At 50.7% G+C, this 17,505-nt stretch overlaps 9 protein-coding genes and 1 non-coding gene across 11 annotated transcripts; 6 read left to right on the top strand and 4 right to left on the bottom strand.

Moving 5' to 3' along the window:
* Positions 1-100: 100 nt before the first annotated feature.
* On the top strand, positions 101-1,819 carry H257_03733 (hypothetical protein). Its single transcript, XM_009827950.1, has 5 exons — positions 101-156; positions 205-294; positions 359-616; positions 662-1,205; positions 1,256-1,819. Exons 1-5 carry the CDS (start codon positions 118-120, stop codon positions 1,591-1,593), a joined length of 1,269 nt encoding a protein of 422 aa, XP_009826252.1. The 5' UTR covers positions 101-117; the 3' UTR covers positions 1,594-1,819.
* H257_03732 (hypothetical protein) lies at positions 1,591-3,349 on the bottom strand. Its single transcript, XM_009827949.1, has 7 exons — positions 3,275-3,349; positions 3,175-3,208; positions 3,067-3,121; positions 2,890-3,001; positions 2,276-2,845; positions 2,059-2,222; positions 1,591-1,726 (listed from the first exon to the last, which is right to left on the bottom strand). Exons 1-7 carry the CDS (start codon positions 3,329-3,331, stop codon positions 1,615-1,617), a joined length of 1,104 nt encoding a protein of 367 aa, XP_009826251.1. The 5' UTR covers positions 3,332-3,349; the 3' UTR covers positions 1,591-1,614.
* A 95-nt stretch (positions 3,350-3,444) lies between these two features.
* H257_03731 lies at positions 3,445-3,516 on the top strand. Its single transcript has one exon. It is a non-coding gene; the product is annotated as a tRNA-Gly (tRNA).
* A 261-nt stretch (positions 3,517-3,777) lies between these two features.
* H257_03730 (hypothetical protein) lies at positions 3,778-4,453 on the top strand. The gene has a single exon (XM_009827948.1). It carries the CDS (start codon positions 3,823-3,825, stop codon positions 4,381-4,383), a length of 561 nt encoding a protein of 186 aa, XP_009826250.1. The 5' UTR covers positions 3,778-3,822; the 3' UTR covers positions 4,384-4,453.
* Positions 4,454-4,649: 196 nt separating this feature from the next.
* H257_03729 (hypothetical protein) lies at positions 4,650-5,666 on the bottom strand. The gene has a single exon (XM_009827947.1). The coding sequence runs from the start codon at positions 5,651-5,653 to the stop codon at positions 4,718-4,720; it is 936 nt and encodes a 311-aa protein (XP_009826249.1). The 5' UTR covers positions 5,654-5,666; the 3' UTR covers positions 4,650-4,717.
* A 102-nt stretch (positions 5,667-5,768) lies between these two features.
* H257_03728 (hypothetical protein) lies at positions 5,769-6,763 on the bottom strand. Its single transcript, XM_009827946.1, has one exon. It carries the CDS (start codon positions 6,738-6,740, stop codon positions 5,811-5,813), a length of 930 nt encoding a protein of 309 aa, XP_009826248.1. The 5' UTR covers positions 6,741-6,763; the 3' UTR covers positions 5,769-5,810.
* Positions 6,764-7,864: 1,101 nt separating this feature from the next.
* Positions 7,865-9,095, bottom strand: H257_03727. Of its 2 annotated transcripts, XM_009827944.1 has the most exons (3): positions 8,778-9,095; positions 8,373-8,725; positions 7,865-8,317 (listed from the first exon to the last, which is right to left on the bottom strand). In XM_009827944.1, exons 1-3 carry the CDS (start codon positions 9,025-9,027, stop codon positions 7,985-7,987), a joined length of 936 nt encoding a protein of 311 aa, XP_009826246.1. In that variant the 5' UTR covers positions 9,028-9,095; the 3' UTR covers positions 7,865-7,984. The 2 variants fall into 2 exon arrangements, with proteins under 2 accessions (XP_009826246.1, XP_009826247.1); XM_009827945.1 differs by having other exon boundaries at positions 7,865-8,725.
* Positions 9,096-11,400: 2,305 nt separating this feature from the next.
* H257_03726 (CMGC/RCK/MAK protein kinase) lies at positions 11,401-13,274 on the top strand. The gene is made up of 4 exons (XM_009827943.1): positions 11,401-11,626; positions 11,686-11,754; positions 11,806-11,966; positions 12,030-13,274. Exons 1-4 carry the CDS (start codon positions 11,540-11,542, stop codon positions 13,123-13,125), a joined length of 1,413 nt encoding a protein of 470 aa, XP_009826245.1. The 5' UTR covers positions 11,401-11,539; the 3' UTR covers positions 13,126-13,274.
* A 532-nt stretch (positions 13,275-13,806) lies between these two features.
* On the top strand, positions 13,807-15,229 carry H257_03725 (hypothetical protein; the record flags this gene model as incomplete). Its single annotated transcript, XM_009827942.1, has 6 exons — positions 13,807-13,966; positions 14,007-14,194; positions 14,346-14,732; positions 14,778-14,819; positions 14,874-14,979; positions 15,047-15,229. 6 exons carry the CDS (start codon positions 13,807-13,809, stop codon positions 15,190-15,192), a joined length of 1,029 nt encoding a protein of 342 aa, XP_009826244.1. The 3' UTR covers positions 15,193-15,229.
* Positions 15,230-16,347: 1,118 nt separating this feature from the next.
* H257_03724 (hypothetical protein) lies at positions 16,348-17,373 on the top strand. Its single transcript, XM_009827941.1, has 3 exons — positions 16,348-16,600; positions 16,659-17,055; positions 17,109-17,373. Exons 1-3 carry the CDS (start codon positions 16,392-16,394, stop codon positions 17,193-17,195), a joined length of 693 nt encoding a protein of 230 aa, XP_009826243.1. The 5' UTR covers positions 16,348-16,391; the 3' UTR covers positions 17,196-17,373.
* Positions 17,374-17,505: the final 132 nt, after the last annotated feature.

The following is a 17,505-nucleotide window of genomic DNA, read 5'->3' as shown; positions in this document are numbered from 1 at the left end:
CCCGAATTTGGAATTGTTTCATTGGTGGAGTTTAAACCAATCATACGTCGAGCTAAAAATAGATCGCTTTGGCACACACCAAACTCATTTTGAAAACCTTGGCCGTGTGTGACACTCATGGCGACGCCACGGGCTGTACAAGAAGATGACGTGGAGGTAGATGGAGGCTAGGAGGACATCACATTTCTCATGGCATATATGTAGCGACTGGTAAAATGCCGCACGCGCTCCGAGGTAGAAGCGAGGAAGGCAGCCGAAAGCACGATGAAGCGTGCGATGAAAGAAGCGACCGAGGTACTGTACATGGACGAGAACAAACGTCGTATTCACGAAGCCCCTGACTCTAACATCTGCGCAGTTGAAGAAAGAGCTCATGATATTGCGCAAAGAAAAGGAAGACAGCGAGCGTGCAACGACCGCGCCTGTCGTGTCCAAGCCCGACACAAAGCGAGCGTTGTCCGACGACTCGGTGAAAAAACTAGCCAAGCGGGACAAAGAAATTGAAGCGCTCAGAGAAGCCCTGGCGCAGAAAGATGTTGAGAACAATGCCCTGCAGGGGACCATGCAGACAATGTCCCAGCGACTGGAACAAGCAAGCCAGGACGTTCAACGGCTGGTACGTGCACCTGTTCCTGTCGCTCCTGCTTCTACAGTGTATTAGAGCGACGAAAACGCAGTCGCAGTGGAGACAGCGAAGAAGACGTTGACGGACCTTCGTCAAGCCAAGTCGAGCTTGGACGAACTCAAGCGAAAGCATCAAAAGGCGGCAAAAGACTGGAAGGATGAACGACATGCGCTCGTGGCCGAGAACGCGCAACTGACCCAACGGCAAGATGAGCTCCAGTCGGCCGCGGGCCAAAGCGCGCAGTTGAAGAAACAGTTGGCTCAAGCACGGGACCGCTTGACATCCATCGCTCACGAGTACGAAGAGCGACTACTGGAACGCGAAGCCACCCACGACGCCACTGTGAAAGGCATCAACCAATCGTGGCAGACCAAGCTCGACGCCGTGGTGGCCGCCTCAGTTTGTGACGTGGCGGCAGCATCAAGGGATGCGAAAGCCGCGGCCGACGCAACGCATGCAGCAGTCATCGGTCGCTTGCACGAAGAATTGCATCTTGAAAAGGAGGAAAACGTCGACTTGCTGCAAACTGTCAAGTCGCTTCAAGACAAACTGGTTGTGTTGCAGGACGTGGCCCGCGAAGGTAAGTAGTTCACGTCCCACCAGCGTGGTTGCAATGGCTGCATTATGTAGCCGAACTGGCCAAGCAACAAGCGCTGGTCGATGCCCAACAAGCCCGCGACATGTGCACGACAGCAGAAGACGCAGCCGACGCCTGCGAATCCCACGCGCGCAAGTACAAGGAAGAAGGGGCGGTGATGGAAGAACAGCTGCACTTGATTGACAATGCGTTAAAGTTGCGCGGTATTTCCATCGACTTTTTGCTGAAAAAGGCAAACGGCAACAACAACAACAACAGCTGTGATGAGGTTGCGATCAAAAAGGACAAAGGATCGTGGAAACTCAAGTCGTCGAAACCCGAAGGGACGCCACCCCCCGACAGCACCACCACCCGATCCAAACGGAAATGACCCAAGCGTATGACGATTTTGTTAATTATACTTGGCCGCAAACTCGTCGTGGAACGCTGGGAACGTTCCGTTGCCAATATGACGACGCATGGCTTTGAAGAACGCAAAGTAGTGATGCAAGTTGTGCATGTACCTAGATATATATATAGGGTGCGCTGAATCGAATGATCAAATCGCCAGACAAGCAAAGATCGACCAATCCAAACCCAGAACACGAATCAAGTGGCCAATCCAATTCACTCGTCGATCAATTCAACACCGAATTAGTGTGTGACTTAAATTAGTGTGGCATCGGATTTCGAGTTTTACATACACAAGTCAAAGAATCGATCGATAGGTTGGCGAATCAGCAGACTAAAGTCAACCAAATGTGGGGTAAATGGACACTATATATATATATATATATATCGACAATCATGGGATGATGAACAACACAAAGGTATCATACTAATAATACCCACGTACAAGAGAATATTGGCCAGCATTTCGTGCACATTGAGCAAGTGGTTGATATACGCGCGGGTGTGGTGTGTGCATGCAAAGCATGGGCAGCCTGGCAACAACGGCCGCATGTCGCGGTCGTACTTCTTGTCCCGGAGGTTGATCTTGGTTGCGCTCTCGTCCGACGACTACAATCATGTGAACAACGGTGAATAACGGTAAACAACGGTAACCAACGTACCCCTGGCTCGTTCGATGTTGACGGCGAGCCAATCCAAAACACGAGCGCGTACGCAAACTTGGACACGATGTACGGGTACGACGACATGAAGGCATCGACGCCGGACGCGACGGCCGCTAGCACCTCGAGCGGGTTGCCGACGTTGAGGAGGAGGCGGGGCAGTGCCGTTGGCACCACTTTCGCATACAACTCGAGCACTTGATGCCGAAACTCGAGCGTTTCGCCGCCGCCCAATCCGGAAATGACGACACCGTCGATGGTCCGCTTGCATGTTTCCACGGCGCTGGTTTCGCGGAGCCGAGGGATGTCGCCGCCGCAGAGAACGCCAAAGATGCGACTGGGCGACGATGACGGATCCCGCAACGACAAGCACTCGTCGAGCCACACAATGGAGTTCTCCATGGCATTCTGCTGACGCTTGGCGCCAAACGTTCCGTCCACTTCGTCGGCTAGTGCGACGAAGCTGGACGGCTTGTACGTGTTGACTGCCGCCATGTACTCGCGAGGCGTGATCTTCTTGCGGCCGTTCGTGGATTCCAAGCTGCGATGGGTCGCCGTGTTGCGCGCAATCTACCGCAACCATGACACCACATCGCAGAAAGAGCTCTTGGTACGGGATTCGCTAAGACGTCTGTGACGGAAAACACGACTTGACTGTCGTTCGGCAAGTGCAAAAACTCAGCAAACGTCGTCCCGGTCTTCTCCAGAGCCGCCAGCGACGAGAACCTGAGGAAACGACAGCGCTGAGTGGAGCAAAGCTACATAGGTTGGTAGGACAACACGCGACTTACAGGTCGGCGTAGTTGACCCCCACGAGTTTCAGATCAGACAGCTTTTCACAGTTGTCTACACACAGACTCCAAGAATGGAATCATCGGCGCACTGCAGTTTATTCGTACCTTTCGTCAGATGCGGCATGTTGCCAGCAATGGTCTACAGAGATAACAAGCACACCGTGGTCAGAATACGCATCGCAATAATGCATTCAGAGGAGCTTGCCGCGGGAATGTAGCATGGCGTCGAGACGTCCAGAAGCTTGTGCCCGCGAGCCATCATCTTTTGTGAGGAATCGAAGATTGTGCACGCTGATTGGTGCATGTGGAATTTAATCCACCAATCGAATTGGATAAGGACAATAGAGTTCGGTAAATAATAAATTAAATAAAACAGCGCCGTTAGTCTAATGGTTAGGATTTCTCCCTTCCAAGGAGAAGGTCGGGGTTCAATTCCCCGACGGCGCAACCTTTTTGCAGAAATTTGTTTGTCTATCAAAGCGGCTTCTTGGCACTTTCCAAACCACTTACAATGTACCTGGCAAGCCTAGACGTCAATTCCTAACTGTAAGCTTATTGGGTTCAATGTATGTTCTTGTCTGATCTCAGTAGAATCGGATCACAGCCCACTCATGTCGCCGTAATCGTCGTGCATCCTCCTTCTGCTGTTGCGTCAACAGCAAACGTCAAGTTCACGTTACGACACAACCCAACGACATCATTCCAAGAGCGCCATGTTTCAATCCGTGTGTTCATTCTTGAACTTTCGTCAGCATGAACGGGCTTGCAAAGGCTTCCCTTGTTGCGGCCGCAGCCACTGCCGCCGTGGTATCGTTTGCGACTCGCAAAATAGCGTCGACCCCCCTCTCGTCGCTGCACTCGTCCAACTTGATTGCCCGCTTTGTGTCGACACCCGACCAACATGTCGACGTGTACCAAGTGACACTAAGTAAACCAACGTCTGTCGAGCACTTTGCCAAAGCATTCTTTCAGTCGCCCGTGTTCCAGGTCGAGCGGGTGCTGTTGAGTCTTGCGGGGGCGGCGAAGACCACGGACGCCGAGATTGACGCGATGACGTTTGCGAGTGGCGACCACGTCGCGACGTTTCGAGTGATCGAGTCAAAGCAAGACGAAATCCTGTTTTGCTGGGACGACACAGAGGCTTGGAATGGACACTCGTGGGTCGCCGTGAAGGACAACGGCCACACGCTGCTCTTTGGCTCGACCCTCCGCAATCGAAGGGCGTTCATTCGACGCGTGATGCCGCTGCACTTGATGTATGCCCAAATTGTATTGGCCTCGACCAAGTTTCAACTGGAACGGACCACATCGTAGTGTCGTACTTGTAAGCTAGCGCCAAGACGTAGCCATAATAATACTCGGAGTAAAGGCCAACAACTCATCATCATAGTAGAATAAAGAGACACGCGAACGCCTTGTGCATACGTTCAAGCCATAATTCACGTGCAATTCATGCTTAGCTTGACCAGCCCTGTACAGTACTGTACTACTTTGCCACGAATTCGCCGTCTGTGATCATAGTTGACTACATATCCCAATAGTACCCACGTTCAACTAGACGACACAACGCTACGCGAGGCCTTTTGTAACTCAAGTGATATTGATACCACGACGGCAATAACGTGATTCCACAACTACATGTACCTACCTACACCAGCACTCCCATCCAATGAAATATCTTATCGTGGACTTGGTGGAATCCCATGGATGCCATCAATTGTTGGCTCGCAACGTTGTCTGAAAAGACAAAGCAGTACTGGTGCAAGCCAAACCAGTCGACGTCCGCCACACGAATGGCGTCACGATATGCTTCAATGGTAGAGCCAAAGGCCAAGCGGACAAGGCCTTTGCGGCGATATGCTGGGTCGGTCCCCACTAGCCCAAGGGAGAAGTCGTTGTGCACCAGTGCCCATGACACGGGCTGCTTGGTCGCGGCAACGCGGACGACTCGCAGGAATTTGCTGAAGACGGGGTGCTTCAACAGCGAGTAAATGTAATCTTCGTCATACTCGATGCTGGACAGGCTTAAGATCGCCGGGGCATCGCTGGGAAGGGCAGAGTCCATCTCAAATGTGTCCCCATCGACTTGCCACGTAGCCCCAAGTGCCACGGATGTCACGGGCGTAGCAGCATCAAGGAGATACAGCCCGCATCCGTTCGTATCTTTCCATAGGACTCGGTTGACAATGTCTTGAATGGCCACGTAATGGTTGTGCTCGACTGCGCGAAGGCCAACCATGTGTGGATCCATGCCCGCAGTAGCATGCCTTAAAAACAAGCTCAAGCTTTGGGTTGCGGTGGATGGTGCAATGGTGGAGCGCAGCCAAAAATGCAGCCCGAAGCGTTCGTGTTGGTTGTCAGAGATAAACGAGAAACCAATGCCAACGACAGGGTCATGGGCGGTGTCGACGGCCCGAGCATCGTCGTCGTAATCTTGGGCGGAATGCTCTCTCAAGACGTACAGCTTCGGAACACGCGTAGGACTGAACACGAGTGAGTTGATCAAAGGGCCGAGAAATGGCGACGGCAGTGGCTCCCCAAGAGCTAACGACAGGAAGCGCGAGATTACGGTCGACGACGTCATGGCACGGATTTGACAGCGTGGGAATGCAAAGCACGTAATCAGATCGTATTCTACTTTACAGTTACAGTACAGTGTAAATTGGCCGGAGTTAAAGTAGGTTTTATCTTCATAAAGGGTTTATTCAGATTACTGTAACAGACTGTACGTACTGTACTACCTACGCATGGAGGCGCATCCAGTGGAATGTTTTGTTTGGGACGGGTTTGAATCCCAAAGAGGCCATCAGTTGCTGGCTGGCAGTGTTGCTCCAGTGCACAAAGCAATGCGGCTGGACGCCAAACCGCGCGTTGTCGTTGGTCATACCTGTTGCCCTGTACGCTTCAACCGTCGAGCTCAATGCCAACCCCACGAGGCCTTTGCGGCGGTATGCTGGGACGGTTCCCAATAGACCGATCGAAAAGTCCGAGTGAACTAGGGACCACGACACTGCGCGTTTCGTCGAAGCCAGTCGGACCACACGCATGAGTTGGCTGAAAATTGGGTGCTTCAACAGCTCGAGAATGTACGCAGGGTCGTAACCAACGCTGGCCAAGCTTAAAATGGAGGCGGCGTCGCTGGAATTGGCACTGTCCATCTCGAACGTCTCCCCATCGACATTCCACGAAGCACCTAACGCGGTGGCCTTGACTGGCACGGCGGCGTCGAGAACATGCAATTCATACCCATTCTCTCGGTTCCAGTGTGCTGCACTCATGCTGTCGTGAATACATTCACAATAGCTCTTGTCCACGCCCGGTAGTCGGATCACTGTCTGCACGTGGCTCTCTCGTACGTGTTGCAACAGCGCCAGCAACGATTGCTTTGCCACGTCAAGTCGAACGGTTGAGTGAAACCAGAAATAAACGCTGGTCCTGGTTGTTTTGATCGAGTAGGCAATACCCACGACGTCGTGCTCCACGCTGGCGTGGCCACCTTTGAATTCTCTACACGAATGAGGACCCAGGCGATATAATGTCGGAGGAGGAGCGGCACTCGTTGGGTCGCAATTGAGGTGCTGGACCAAAGGTCCAAGAAATGGAGGTGGAAGCTGCTCATTGTCGGCCAACACCAAGAAGCTCGAGATCACAGCACGTGCATTTGATTGCATGTTTGCCAACGCCACCACCCAAGAGCCAAGGAGAAATGACTTTGCGCCACCATGGAGAGTGGTACTTGGTGTGTTTTCTAATTTCGCTGTCATCAATTGAGGAATTTCCGAGGGTACTACTGTATATTCCGCAAGACTCATACTAGTATTCAACTGTAGTATGCAGCAATCAATGGACTACACTGGGATTGCGACCCCATTGCTATGTAGTACATCCTGGACTCCAACACACCCAGCCAAACGTTGTTTGCTCCTGCTGTCGGAGTCGCAAACCGGTGGAGATTGGCTCGGCCTAGAGTCCAAGTTGGTGTTGTGAACTGCACTTCCAAAACGCAGCCACTCCAGTATTCACAAATCAATATATGCACATTCAAACGTTACCTTGCGCATGCATATTCCTATATGTGAGGTTACGTCCATAGAAAACTCCAGTCAAATGGTTCTCACAATCATCATCAGCGTTATATCTATCGTCCATGTTAACTTTCATCTTACGGCCATTACTGTATACTAACCGTAAGTTAGTACTACTACGTACTAGTACTATTAATAGTAATTACTCCGGAGTACTTAAGACTTACTGTACGGGACAGCATTGAATATTAATACCAACCTTGGATACTATGGTTAATATAATATAATTGTTGAATTAAAAGCGTGGATGACATGTGGATGAAATTTGGATGACATTGGATGAAATTGGATGAAGTTGTGGGATGAAACCTAAAGTAGTGACCAAGCCTTACGTTGGCCCCGAGCGCCCGGGAGGCCGTCTGCGCAAGCGCGGCCGTACGAGAGCGCGGATCTAAGCTTCTCACTTCACCGAATGATCTATCTTTTCTTCTTGTCGGGCAGCGGCAGGTAGGCCGTAGGCCGTGCCGCTCCCGGACGGCCTCCCGGGCGCTCGGGGCCAACGTAAGGCTTGGTCACTACTTTAGGTTTCATCCCACAACTTCATCCAATTTCATCCAATGTCATCCAAATTTCATCCACATGTCATCCACGCTTTTAATTCAACAATTATATTATATTAACCATAGTATCCAAGGTTGGTATTAATATTCAATGCTGTCCCGTAAGTCTTAAGTATTAATAACGATATATGGAGTATTCATAGTAAGTAGGTAGGCCATTACTGTATTAATATATATTAATCCTTCAAACAGTCTGTGAAGTGTGTACTGCATGTCTCGTGAATATGAATAAAAAGACCCCGTTGCAACTGAACCAAGACATGATGATGATTAGTGCAAGTGTTTGAGCATCAGTATGATGGTCATCGCCGTGATCAGCGCGAGCAAAATGCCTATACACTTCATGGGGCGGCCACTCTTCTGGATCGTCTCGGCCTTCGTGAGCTCGACAATGCCTGCCTGCGTGCGTTCAACCACTTGCTCCATGTTGTAGTCGATACGGTCTAAGATCGTGCCTTGGTCGATTACGAGCACCGCCAGTTCCTTGAAAATAGTAGCCAACTCTTGGATCGATGTCGCAATCTGCTGCACTTCGCGGTCCCGTTCGTTGATCAGGTCTTCCGCCAGTTCGACTTCGGCAAGTTGGGCCTGCATGAACCCTCCCTACGCCATATCATCTTGAGCATCATGAATGACCCCCCGCACGATGGTTACGCACGTCGATGCCCGTGCTGCGCTTGGGTTTCTTTTCCTCTGACAAGAAATCAAACTCCTTTGGCCCTTGACGTTGCGTCTTGACGCGATCTAAATACTCCTTTTGGGCCTTGCGAAACTCCCCCGACAACGTCTGCAACTGCGTCGCCAACGCCCGCTGCACATTCTGCCGGGTTTTCGCATCGGCGTCGGTCACGCCATCCTTTCCGTTCATCTTCCGCTTCAAGATGCCCTCCGCCTTCCGAAACTCGGCCGTGATGTCCGCCGTGATGCTCTCAATTTCACGCTCGTGATCCGTTTCGGAATCGTCAAAGCGAACCATCAGGCGCTTCGTTCGAATCTTTGTCAACTTTTCCACTACACTCACACATGCCATGGTTACTGTACGATGAGATGGTGATTGCCTTACTCAGTTCTTTGACGCGCGCGACGTGGATGTTTACATCTGTGACGGCGTCGACCCACAATGGGGTGTCTTGAGCCAAAGCCGCGGCTGCTTCGAGGTCAATGTCCGACCTCATCTCGGCGTTTCGCATGAGGGAGTTGGCTTCGTGGTGCGCGTCAGGCGAGTGCGATGCCATCTGACGACGCCTTGTTACCTTCGCCTTGACATCTGTCCTGAGGTTGACGAAGGGTCGTGTGAGATCTCTTGTTGCCATCGTCGTCGCCGGGGGAAGGAAGTGCCGCCGTCCGTCGCTCGACCGTATATTCAGCCGCAGCAACCAAAACTGAAAACTATTTTTACAAAACGGTCGACGTTTGGTCGCTTGTACATACAAAATAGAAGTTTAAACATACATTCTCCTTTCCACATGAAGGGAAATTACGACCATGGATTGGACATAATTAAGCCAATCAGTTCTTAGATTGCGCATGTTCTTTTCAATCCACCAATCCCATCGTCGTAAAGATACCGCAATACTTAACACATTACAGTAACAATAACGTTAATTAACGTTAACAGGAAATGTATAATATTGTGCTTTCAAGCTAATTTGGTATTTTCGGTAGATTCGACGAAAGACGTCAAATCTACCTGAAATCGTCGAGACGTCGTTATATTTGAACTAACCTGTATTAATAAATATACCCACTGTGACTCCTGTCCAATACAATGTTGAACTCTTTGTGAAATCGAGAAGGATGGCAATGCATCGCAATTTGATTGGTCGAAAGGACTTTTTTCGAAAATTTCATTGGCTACTTCTTTCCGTGTCGATTTTGCTTCGTCGATTCGATTGGCAGCCCCAGTCCATTTTGAAATCGAATAATTACCAATATGTACAGCTTGAAGCAACGACGTTCACGTTAGGACGTGTACGCAATAGTGTTTGACGCGGACTTGTAGGAGAGAAAAGGAGTAATATTGAAATATATTGGAATGCCCCCATCACAACTTGAACGCTTCCTGTAAGGTCATGATATTTTTTGTAACGCTCCCTGGAATATGGGAATTGTACGGCGACCCCAAACCTAACTAGTTATGGAAAATCATGCTGAGGTGTCTATCGCAAGTGCTTTGTTGTGTTGATTCTAAACTGGAGCGACATGGAGAATGAATTTACCCAACCAAATGAACCAATCAGGAATTCATTGGTTCAACCAATCAACAACTAATTAGTACGTGACATTAATTAGTGTGATGAGATCGACCACTAGACATAGTTTTACATACAAAATTCAGTATAAAAAGTCAATCAGTGGATTCGGCAAATCAGCACAAAAGTCCAAATCTTGGCTGAAACAAAAATATCAAAACCTGTCTACTGTACTTGTTGGACCACATTATGACGTCCTAGTATACTAACACTATTATACTTCGAAGTAGTACACTAACAGTTACTAGTACTCCGAATATAATTGACTTGTTTGTGGAATTCGTAAGGTGGCTGGCCTTACTATCAGAGTGCATCATGGCTTCTTTGCCGTATTATTGGTTAAGGCGATCATTTTTATCGACTTCAAAAATGCAGAAGTACCGTTCCCAGCGACTCAAACAACTCGTGCCACCATCAGCTTAATGCTCATGTCAAAAGTTCATCGCACTCTCGAGCACGCTCACTAACATTTTTCCTTAGTGCTTATTGAAGTCGCCATCGAATGTCGAATAGTCGATGCGAATTTCTCGTTAGGAAGGACCAGCAGCATCACTACTACTTCATGGTTTCGGTGGACTGGGACCAACCCCCAAGTTCCTTCCAAGTCAAAATGAGGAAGTGATGGGTAAAACTACCGTCAGTAAGAATCATATTATCGGGGCATAGTCACCAGAAGTTTGACCAAATCAAGTCGTTTGCCCGCGACGTTTCGGGGTTTCGGGATCAACGAGTAAATTGCTGTAAACAACCTATTTACAGTACCAGTAGTTGACGAGCTTGGCCCATATGATTACTTGGTGTATGCCAAGATGCAAAACTAGTAAGACGACCAAGGACGGGGGCATGTGCGACGGCACCCGAGCCCAGCACTTCCACCAGAGCGCCCACTACGCCAAGAACAACCACTACCTATGCTGCGACAAGACGAGGACCAAGTCATACTGCATGACCATCGCCCAGGCTCAAGCGCGCGGATAGGAGCAATGGATCGCATTCTATCGGTAGTACTGTAGTCCAATAGCTGCAGCCTACAGCTAAGCAAAGAGAATAGAACGATCCTATTGGCCAGTTATTTTCACTTTTCTATCATATAATTGGACAGAAATTTGGTAAGGCAGCCTAAATTATTCCATACAAAGATGAAGCTTCATTCAATAAAATTTGAACTATTTCAGATCGATTTATGGAATTCGTAAGGCAGCTCACCTTGCGAGCCTACTAAAACCTACTGTTTCACCTTACGAATTCTGTATCATGTGTCGTTATTGTGGATTGGGAGTTGGGATGATTATTGGCTATAAATATTTCGCAAACCTGAATTGGTTGGGCATTTTCAAATTAATTGCCCTTAACCGGATTCAAGAAGGTCCGGATATGCGTTGAAATTTGCCCCGGGGCACAGCAAGTGCAGCCTATTTTAGATTTCACCGGGGAGTTTCACGCAAGAAACGGCCGACTAAAAAAGAGACCCCTACGAAGGAGAGGGCAACATCGACGAGAGCGAAGGCAGCGGCAACACACACGGGACATCCTCAACGGAGACGGCGTGGGAACAGTCTGCTCTGTCTGTGAAATGAATCGCTACAAAGTTACCAAGCAATTGGGCGATGGCACGTACGGGTCGGTGCTCAAGGCTGTGAATCGGACGTCGGGAGAAGTGGTGAGCGACCCCATATGCGTGTATGCTTGAGAACGATCTCATGTGATGCGCTTATGTAGGTCGCTGTGAAGAAGATGAAGAAGAAGTTTTACACGTGGGAAGAGTGCATGCAGCTTCGAGAGGTCAAGGTAGGGATTTCGATGTCCATGTACTTTCTCGTATTCACGACCTCCATGTAGTCGTTGAAAAAACTCAACCACCCGAATATTATTAAGTTAAAGGAAGTCATACGCGAGAACGATGAGCTGTTCTTCGTGTTCGAGTTCATGGAGAACAACCTGTACGAGACCATGAAAAAGCGGGACAGGCATTTCCCCGAGTCCAAGATCCGCAACTTGATGTACGTGCTGCTGCGTCACTACACACGTTCGGGACGAGGTCTGATGTATCGTTCGTTCCTTAGGTACCAAATGCTCCAAGGCCTGGCCTTCATGCACAAACACAGCTTCTTCCACCGTGACATCAAGCCGGAAAACATGCTCGTCAAAGGCGACGTGGTCAAAGTAGCCGATTTCGGCCTGGCGCGCGAAATCCGATCACGCCCGCCGTTCACCGACTACGTGTCTACGCGATGGTACCGAGCCCCAGAAGTTCTCCTGCGATCAACGACGTACAACTCACCCATCGACGCGTGGGCGATGGGGTGCATCATGGCAGAAATGTTTACGTTGAGGCCACTGTTCCCAGGGAGCAGCGAAGGGGACCAAATATACAAGATTTGCTCCGTGCTTGGCAACCCCACGCACGCAAGTTGGCCCGAGGGCATGAAGTTGGCGGCGCAGATGAACTACCGGTTTCCCCAGTTCGTTCCTACGTCGCTGCAGTCCATCATACCCCACGCTAGCCCCGAAGCCATCCAGCTCATGCAAGACTTCATGAAATACGACCCGAACCAACGACCGACGTCCAGCCAAGCATTACAATACCCGTTTTTTCAAGTCAGCGTCAACATCCCCTCGTCGTTGTCTACTCCAAATGCCCCGCCCCAACCCACATCATTGGCTGGCACGACGACCCCCGTCGAGAAGTCGCCTTCCACGACGCCACTTAGTTCCAAGTCGCCGACATCAAATTACGGCCCCGTCCCGCCTCCCAGTTATCAACAACCCGCGATTGAAACGTTCAATGCCGCAAGCACAAACTTCCGCACAAACTCGTCGAACGCGCTCCCCACCGCCGCGAAAATCGCCCCTCGGAACGCCATCGCAGCTGCGGGCAACACATTGTTCGGGTCCGGCCCTGGCGACCCCCTCGGGCCGCAGTCGGGCGTACTGGACACCACCGCGCAAGGGAATCGGTACGTCCGTCAAGCGCGCTATGGCCCTGGCATGGGCAACTCGGAAAACCACGAAAATGGCGCAGCACCCGATTTACTGTCGGGCGGCAAGAGGCCATTTCAGTCCAGTTACAACCCCAACGTCCCGTTGGTCCCCAAACCCACCGCGACTACCAACCCTACGGGGCTAGGGTCCCAACTGTACAGCCGGCATAACTTTTAGCGCACGGAGGAGCGGCAAAGTCTGCGATGGATTGGATGTGCCCTCCGTCATTCAACGCGCTGGGGCTGTCGGTCGTTTGCACTGGTGCTGGGATAGATTAGCTAGGATAGGTTTATTCACTCTGAATAGTAGCGTATTTTACACTCAAATGTTGCCTGCTTTAAGTAAGGCTGGTGGTGTACTTCGTACCTTTTAGTGGGAAAGAAAGCAAGCGCTCTTGGTATAACAGTATACTTGGCACATGTACAGTACTATTCATTTTTGATTCAGAGGCCTTTGCAAAAATAGCGCTGGAGGTGACGACTTACGTAGTACTCCGGAGTACATCTTTCCAGCTAATTTCACGTTACTGTAATGGAGAACCATTTCAAACCCAAGGGGATCGACACCGTCGCATGATTGCTAAGGACAAAGCCGACATGAGCCGTGGTCGTGCATTGGCTCAATAATAACGCCGACCACCCGCTAGGGCCTAGTTTCAGATAATAAAAGGTCGACATAGTAACTGCCGTTGGATTGTGTTTAGTTAATCGAAAATGTCTGACATGACGCCTATGAGAAACAAATGTAGGAAGGCCCGGCACAATCAGTTTGAGTAAGAACACCGATGCGTTCATGGCGGGGACCTTTGGCACATCGATGGTGTCGAATACTCCCGTTCGCCGGATCAAGTGAACCACCATGACAGAAACGACAAGTCGGAGCAAAGTGAAGCCAAGGTCAGCTTCCTCCGCCCATCGACGCCATAGTCGAAGCAGTCACTCGGACGAAGACACCAAGTCGTCGTTGTCGTCACCAACGTCCACTACCGCCACCACCACGACAACGTCCCACGACATCCGTTCGATTGCGATGAAAAAAGCTGTACTTGTAGAGTCCAGAGGGCCACTTCAAGCAATTCGCGTCCAAACCAAGGAATCTTTTATACGTCGACTACCTGGAACAGAAGTCCGACTCGGACTTCGTTCGCACCCTCAAATCCATTGACGAAGCCTCGGTATGCCCGACCCTTCGCCGGGGCAGCTACCTCGTCCAAGCCATCAACCCCGCCACGACCGCCACCACAAACGTCCCTACTGTAGCCGCGTGCGCGTTAGTTTTGTGAGTCAATACTGCTACGAGGGCGGCCTCGTGGACGACACGAAGCAACTGCTCACGAAATTCGCCGACGCTGTGGAAATGATTTCCAAGTGGCACTTTCAACAGCGCTTGGCTGCCAGTCTTGTCGAGGGCCGCTTCGCGACGGCAACCCCCCTCAACCTTCCGCGGGGGCTGCCTCTGCGGCCAAGACGTGTGTTCCTCTTGTTCGACCACCGATCGTGGACGTTCGGGTGTGTGTGGCGTGCGCGGACTCGATCAACCAGGACAACCCAAAGGCCTCGTCTATTGAATGCACCCCCGCCGCAGCAGCCGTTTTGCTACCGCCGGCGCTTGTCAAAGCACTGTCGAGCCCGGCATCATTCGCGCTTCCCCCATCGCCGCCTGTGTCCTCCAACTACCATGGCCACCCCCTCCCTCCCCTGATCCCCAAGTCCACCGTCCGTCGCCTTCCCTTGCCGCAATCAGACACGTCGTGGAGCGATCGTGGCATTGCGGCGCCTATCGCAGTGCCAATTTACTCGCCATGAAACACTTTTCGACGTCGCGTGTAGGATGACGGCTCAGCACATGGGCTGCGAGTGTGCTGCGGCGACGTTGATTGACGCGGACGGCCAAGTCGAAGCCCCCCGCACGACATTTTTGTGCAGCAAGTGGTGGCGTTGGCCGAAGTACAAGCCCTCGACGAGCAGCCGTGTGTGTTTGTGGTCTTGAATATGCACGAGCGGACGATCGGTTTGCAGACGCCCCGGGTCGGTTTTTCTATTGGCTTCCCCTCGTGGCACTTGCTGCCGACAAGGAAGTGGTGTGGGGGTCGTGGCAGAGTCAGACCCGACGCCGCGCACCGACCTACTGAACGTCCACCATGACTTGATTATGCTCGAGTTCCACCACACCGTGTTGAAATTGCTACTTGCCGACGAAACAACCAAACATCATTGTACCCCCCAACGTCGCACAACATTGTAAGATCAAGGGTATCGTTATATACTGTAATATGTTGGCACAAATATCGAAACTCGAACGAGTTTTGCTACAGCTGTACTGTACTGTATTCCGTCAACTCGGCCATTTTATTATTGTTAGGCCCAAGACGAATCCTGATATTCCAAATTAAAACTGCTTTGAATGGCATCATATTCACGTTATATTCGGCTGCTTCGTATGGGCCAGCCCCCAGTCCAACAAGCAAGGGGGTGGCCATACTTTCGCGAGACAGTTGCGGGATTCGTTGGAATCGTTTTCAACTCCAATTGTGACAATAACCTAAGCTTACTCTGACATTTTATCGCAGAGCTACTATATCTGTTGATTAGTCACCATCTCCATCATCCTGTGATCCTACATCAGCTGGAACACTGTACATGGTGGAATTGAGCGGCACGACGTTGTGGTGCGATATGTAGGTGACGTCCATGTGGTAATATTTGAAACCGCGATGAAATGACAACCCGACACACGCCGGCCAACCATTCTGGCTGGCGTCGCTATTCCAGAATCCGCTTGTTCTCGACACTCTTCCTCAAGATTGTCTGTCACATGCAAGCTACTCGCGCTGGCTCATCCGCAGAGGCGAGTGCTACATGTATTTTCTTTTGGTGGTTTTGACAAGTATCAATATCCAAGGCTTGTGGGGGAAAAGCACCAGGGCGCCAACATCAAAACGCCTTGAAATGATATGAAACAATATATTTTGGAAAGATTTGCTACAAATTTGTAGATATGCATGCCTATTAATTTGCAAATTCAGTACGCACGTCGCGGGAATGTAATACAGCGTCCGACACTGATATACTCGTTGACGCGTGATAAGAATGGTCGCTTCGCTAGGGATTTATACCTTAACCAACGTGAATCGTCGATTGGATTGGCCAAAATCCGTTGGATTTTTAAACTGTCCGCGAATGAAAACGATATTACCGTTGCATATCGGCATATCGTATATATTAAAATAGAGAAGGCAAAACCACCACACAACAACGTTATTGGGTCCACATGGTTGCATTTGTAAAACTCAAGTATACAATTGCCAAGGTATTTTTATTCCGCGGCAACTTTTTTGAGGCGTCGAAACCAAACTGGAGCAAGTTCAACATGGTTTACGATGCGAATCATACTTTGCACCAGTGTGTGTTTGGAGAACTTCTTGTCACAGGCTACTTGGCGCCATGGACAGCGACTTCGACATGGACGAGTCGGACCTCTTGTTTGGTAACAACGAGGACTCGCACTCTAACGACGACGACCGAACGGCTGACGAAGATGGGACCGCCAGTGGCTCCGACTTGGACGACGACATCATGCAACAGTTGCCGTCGCGCCCCACCGTGAAACCGATGGCTGGGCTCGCGATTCCCACCGGTCCAGCAGTTCACACGTAAGTTTCTCTCTCTATCGAATATGCTGCTGCATGGACGTTGAGTTCAAATGTGCAGGGCAGCGCCGGCGCTCATGCGTAGCCGTTCGATGCCCAACACGGCCAACTTTATGTCGTCCAACGAGCAAAAGTGGCGTGCCAAGTACCTGAGCGCATTGAAACTCCCGTCGACGGCGGTGACAGTAGCTGTCGACGAGAAGACTGCCGCCCTGCCGTCGCCGTCCGTGCTGAACAACATTCCACGCCATTCCAAAGCTAGTAGCGCCTTGAGCCCTTCGGTTCGCAGTGTCCGAACTCGCAAAATGTCATCCGAGCCGATCGGCATCCCTGCACAGCAGCTGTCGCAAAGTCTATCGAATGTCCAGCACCTGGACTGGCGGCGACTCGAGTCGTCGGAACGGTACCAGCGCAACTTGAACCAGTACGAACTCGACGATCACCGCGGTAACTACGAGGTACGATGGACAACCTCGGACGAATATGACGGCTAAGACGTGTATATTTGTAGTTTGTTCCGCCGCATCAAATGGTCCAGCGAGACTGCTTTTCGCTGGGCATGAAGCATCATTTCAAGCCCAAGCAGGGTCACATTTAGGAACCCGTTGCCTCAACCTGTGTGTGCCGATAGAAGACGCCATGGAACGAGCGAGCAATGTCGAAGGATGCCATCTAGACTAAGTTAACATGTTGGTGTGAAGTGTCTGTTCTGCCGCGGCCAGTTAGCGTCTCTTTCTCGGTCGTGGACAGTCACCCTGAGTCGAAACTTTCACCTGAGTTCATCTCAGAAGATCTCAGATGCACCTACGAAACTACGCACGACAGGCCCACGGGGACGTGCGTACTTACTTCTTCCCGCACAGCACCATCCCTGAGCTCCTCTTCGCCCAGACTTGATCTGTCCAGAT

Source organism: Aphanomyces astaci (assembly GCF_000520075.1).
Source record: "Aphanomyces astaci strain APO3 unplaced genomic scaffold supercont1.6, whole genome shotgun sequence".
Lineage (NCBI taxonomy): Eukaryota > Oomycota > Saprolegniomycetes > Saprolegniales > Verrucalvaceae > Aphanomyces > Aphanomyces astaci.
This window is presented reverse-complemented; position numbering and strand designations above follow the sequence as displayed.